The 4364-nt window shown below is 37.0% G+C and overlaps 1 protein-coding gene across 1 annotated transcript in view; it reads left to right on the top strand.

The window, feature by feature from the left end:
• The window catches only part of WDR70 (WD repeat domain 70), a 141124-nt gene that overhangs the window by 102538 nt on the left and 34222 nt on the right, over positions 1–4364 (top strand). Inside the window, exon 9 of the mRNA XM_009894710.1 lies at positions 962–1061. Within this exon, the coding sequence (XP_009893012.1) occupies positions 962–1061 (100 nt within the window). The remainder of the gene's footprint in view (positions 1–961; positions 1062–4364) is intronic.

Below are 4364 nucleotides of genomic sequence, written 5' to 3'. Positions count from 1 at the left end.
TCCTAGGTGTTAAAAAAGGAGTCAACTTGTCCCAAATTCCTTGATCTCTGTTACCGTTTTCTTCCATTTTCCGTTCCTGTGCATGAAAGGCATCTTCTGTGTGTATCTTAGCTGAAAGCTTTGGTTTTGGTCGGGAAGTAGGAAAGCCTGATTTTCCAAAAGTGCTAAAATTTAAGTGTGGTTTTAAATAATTTAATACTGAAGTTTATAATAAGTTAGTAATTTAATAATTATAATTTTTAATTATTTAATTGATGTTTTCTTTTTAATAGGATTTTTAGGCATTTTACTAGATAGTGACAATAAGAAGTCAGCTCTATGCAGGAACAAAATGTTAACTTGAAAGTAATTTCTACCTTTCTCTAGGGTTATCGGCAAAATGGAAATAATTAAAAATAAATATACGTCATTCCCAAACTTGAATTTTCTTGCAGCTAAATGGAACACAAACCTCAGAATATCTGAGTTTCTTTCTATGGTATAAGCCATTAATTTTGGCAGGGATTAAATTTGGCAAAAGTAAATTCTTCCAATCCTTCTTTTAATTCCCTTCCAAAGTACATATATTGTATTTTAGTATTTTTCGTAATTATAAGCCTGCTTAGGGTAGTGTTGAGAACTGTCTTAAAATGTATTTTTATTGTAACCAGGCGTAACTACCTTTAATCAGTGCTAGTGGGAGTTTTCCAAGGGCGCTGATGCTATGTAAATGTGGGCTGTATAATTAAACCTATGGAAAAATCAAATTTGGCATTCAAGCTCTTACTATGAAAGCCTATTCTGAAACACATACAACGTTTTTAAAAAGCTGCAGAAATATTAACTTCTGTACCTGCTAAAAATGCAGGGTTTTCTGTTTAAATTTTGGAATAACAGCAGAGTACATAAAATGCTATAAAGAAATGTTTGTCCTATCTTGAAATAAACACATTTTCTAACGTTTTGGGTTTTTGACAAACAGGTACACACGAAGTTCCACTGCAGGCAGGCCCATGCTCCAGGCACTGACACTTCATGCTTGACATTTTCCTATGATGGTACTGTCCTTGCCAGCCGTGGAGGTAGGTGATTGAAAGAACCCTTTGATGTGTTGAATGTAAGACAGTTTCAACTTTACTAAGTGAAATGGCTTGGTAAACAAACCATTTAAATTGGCTCATCGTTGAATGTAACTGTTTGTGATGGAGGTAAGATAGTGAAATCAGATACTGGTGTTTTAAACCTGAAGTGTTTTACAATTTGCATCGTTTATTTTGGTACACCATACAATACTGTGTTCCCAAGAGTGCATTTTACATCAGTTAAGGAATATTTTAAGAGAACTTTGCTGTTTGTATTACACAGTTCCTGATCTATCATCTTATCTAGCATTAATAATACACCAAAAGGAAATTACTAGCTTTATTAAAAATAAAACAAGACCAGCTTTGTTATTTAGTTCTTTCTGGGAAGATTACTGCCTCTTAATAACAGTATCTCTGTTCTGGAGTTATTAATTGCTCAGTCAGCTTTCTTATGCAATGTCTTTTTCTGTTCTAATTGGAATTTCTATCTAATTTATATTACAAATATCAAGAGGTGATGACTGGAAGTGAGTGGCCAAGAGGTGCTTGAATGGGAGAAAAAAAAAAAAAAAAAAGAATGTCTACAGGACAGGAAAAAAATGATTGTTTCTTAAACTTCAGGTAAAACTTTTATAAAAAAGTCTTCGATAACAGAAAAAGTTGTGAGAAGAGAAAGGTATATTTGAAGACTCATTCACTCTGGTGTTAGATGTACTGGATAGGATGGTGTCTGCTTAAGACAGCTTTTCATACAGAGATTTGTCTACCCAGTATTTTGCAGGCAGGTGCAGTCATACAGTCCGAACTGTCTGGATGGAAACCAGCTGTAACCAGAAGCTCTGTGTATGCATTAGCGTGGCCCCAAGGCCAAATAAACAGGCCTAGGGAGAGGCAGTGTATGTTAATGTCGACTAACATTGTGCCTAACGTATGTACAGGACATCTGGTCAGTTTGGTATGTAGACAAAATGAGATTACATATACAAAATACCAGGATAGAGATACTCATAGACAGCAGAAGCTCTGAAGCAGGGGCTGTGCTTCCAAGCCGAGGGCTGTAGCTTGCAATTGCTTTGTATCCTCTGCCTGCACAGTGGCACCAATGAGTAGAGTGGCACCGGTGGCTTTTGCAGCAGTGTGCAGCTGCTATTGGATGCTACTTCTCTGACTTCTTTGTATGTCTTGCCACATTTATAAGATTCCAAACATTACGTTCCCTGGATCACATCTTTCAGAGTAAGATGATGGTGGTCTTGTCCTTGACAGCTTACTGCGCCGTGCTAATGGCACTTGGGTTGTTTCTTAATTGCTGTTCAGGCTTCTGGATCCAGAGTTCTGCTGCCACTGTACTCATCATGAATGAATCCTAAGTGGTTGACGTAAAAACTCTCAACCTTGTTGGTCCCCACTGAACCCAACACTTACTATCTGAGAACCTTCTCCTTCTTGGAACATAGGTGAACCATCTCTCTTTCTGTTCTGGGCTAAGTGAAATGCTGCATCTGTTTGCCAGTGGTGTTGCCCCCCAAAAAATCACAGATGTATTTTATAAGATTTAAAGAGAAACCTCAGTGTGTTTTTAAATATTAACAGCAAACAAGGTTAATACTTATGTGAGGAATATTCACAAGTGCTGTCTTGAAACCTCCATTTATGTAAATTCCCTTATGTCTGACATTTATGAATGTAGACCACATAAATGACCTTTGCTTATTTTTATTCTATGTGGCACTTTTGGTTGCCTGCTCTTCCTCTTCTGTCTCCAGATTTTGTGTCGTGTTAAACAGACTCACTCACTTATGTTTTATCTACCACACTCTGCTCTAAGCTATATGAAATATTGATTGATTGTTTGCAGAATGTAAGACTGTATGGAAATTTGGCCCTTCAGGGTGGATAAAAGTGCTACCTTTGTCTAGTGTATTAAAAAAAATCAAAAACCAAAACCTCTGTGTGTGCTATGCTAGAGAGTAAGGATTCATACCTTATTTTGACTTGTTTGGTTAGTGCTTTACTATGAGTATTGCTTTGGATCTGTGCCAACAAAAGCAGATGTGGATCCAGCATTCATAGATTAACACACCTGCCAAGTGCTGAGGATCAAAGAGAGGATAGTTGTTTGGGGAATGGGGACTTTCATTGAAAGCCTGATGGACTCTCCTGCATCTGATGTAGATTCTGTGTTGGATATGAGAGAGACGAGGCAGGGCTCAGCTGCAAGCACAAGGGAAAATGAAAAGCTAAGGAGCTGCTTATGAGAGTTCCTAGTCTTACTCTTGTTGTGTATTAGCTAGGTAACTTGACAAAAACTTGTATTTTTGTGGACTTGTAACCATGAAGGTAATTTTTTCTAAATACAGTGAAGACAGTATTTGGGGAATGTTTTCTTTGTTTAGTAGTGAAGAGGTAAGCGTTAGGACTGGACTTGGGGTCCTATTCTAAAAATTAAAAAAAAAAAACCACAACCTTTTTTGACTCCTGGTATGTACAGAATTTATGGAGTTAGTTTGTGTCATAACATGAAGGAATAACTTCATTAATTCCATGAATCTCATGATAGCTATTAGTTTCATGGTTTGTTTATTTTCTGTGGTATGAACAGTTTGCAGACTCAGTGCCATCTTAATCAGTAAATATATATATAGGAAAAAAAGTTGACCGTAGTTAAACCCAAGAAAAAATATTCACATCTAAGACTATCAGATAGCTGATGCAGATACATGCTTTCTTTTGAGCTCAAAAATGATTTTTTATATTTCCTTTTGATTTTTTTGGGGGGGGTTAGTGGTTTTTTTTTTTTTTTTAGTTTTAGCTGTCTTCTCACAGGATTCTTGAGGAAAAATAAAACATTTAATTTTGAAGTTGGTTTAAAAAGCGGGAAAGTTCCCTGTATACTCAAGGATTATACAGCAGCACGTACAGTGACTTTCTGTTTTGTGCAGAGTAGTAATATATTGCTCTTTAGGGTAAATAAAAACATTGGCATTTTAAAAATTCAGTGGATTTATGTCAAGTAATATTTCTCAGGAGCTGAATGTTGATGTTCATTTCAAATAATGCTGAAAATCATAGAACCATAGAATGGTTTAGGTTGGAAGGGATCTTAAAGATCATGTAGTTCCAACCCCCCTGCCATGGGCAGGGAACCTCCCACTAGACCAGGTTGCCCAAGGCCACGCCCAGCCTGGCCTTGAACACCTCCAGGGATGTGGCCTCAACAACTTCTCCGGGCAACCTGTTCCAGTGCCTTACCACCCTTAAAGTGAAAAACTTCTTCCTAATGTTTAATCTAAACCTGCC

The sequence above is a fragment of the Charadrius vociferus genome, unplaced genomic scaffold (assembly GCF_000708025.1).
Source record: "Charadrius vociferus isolate BGI_N301 unplaced genomic scaffold, ASM70802v2 scaffold450, whole genome shotgun sequence".
Classification (NCBI taxonomy): Eukaryota; Metazoa; Chordata; class Aves; order Charadriiformes; family Charadriidae; genus Charadrius; species Charadrius vociferus.
This window is presented reverse-complemented; position numbering and strand designations above follow the sequence as displayed.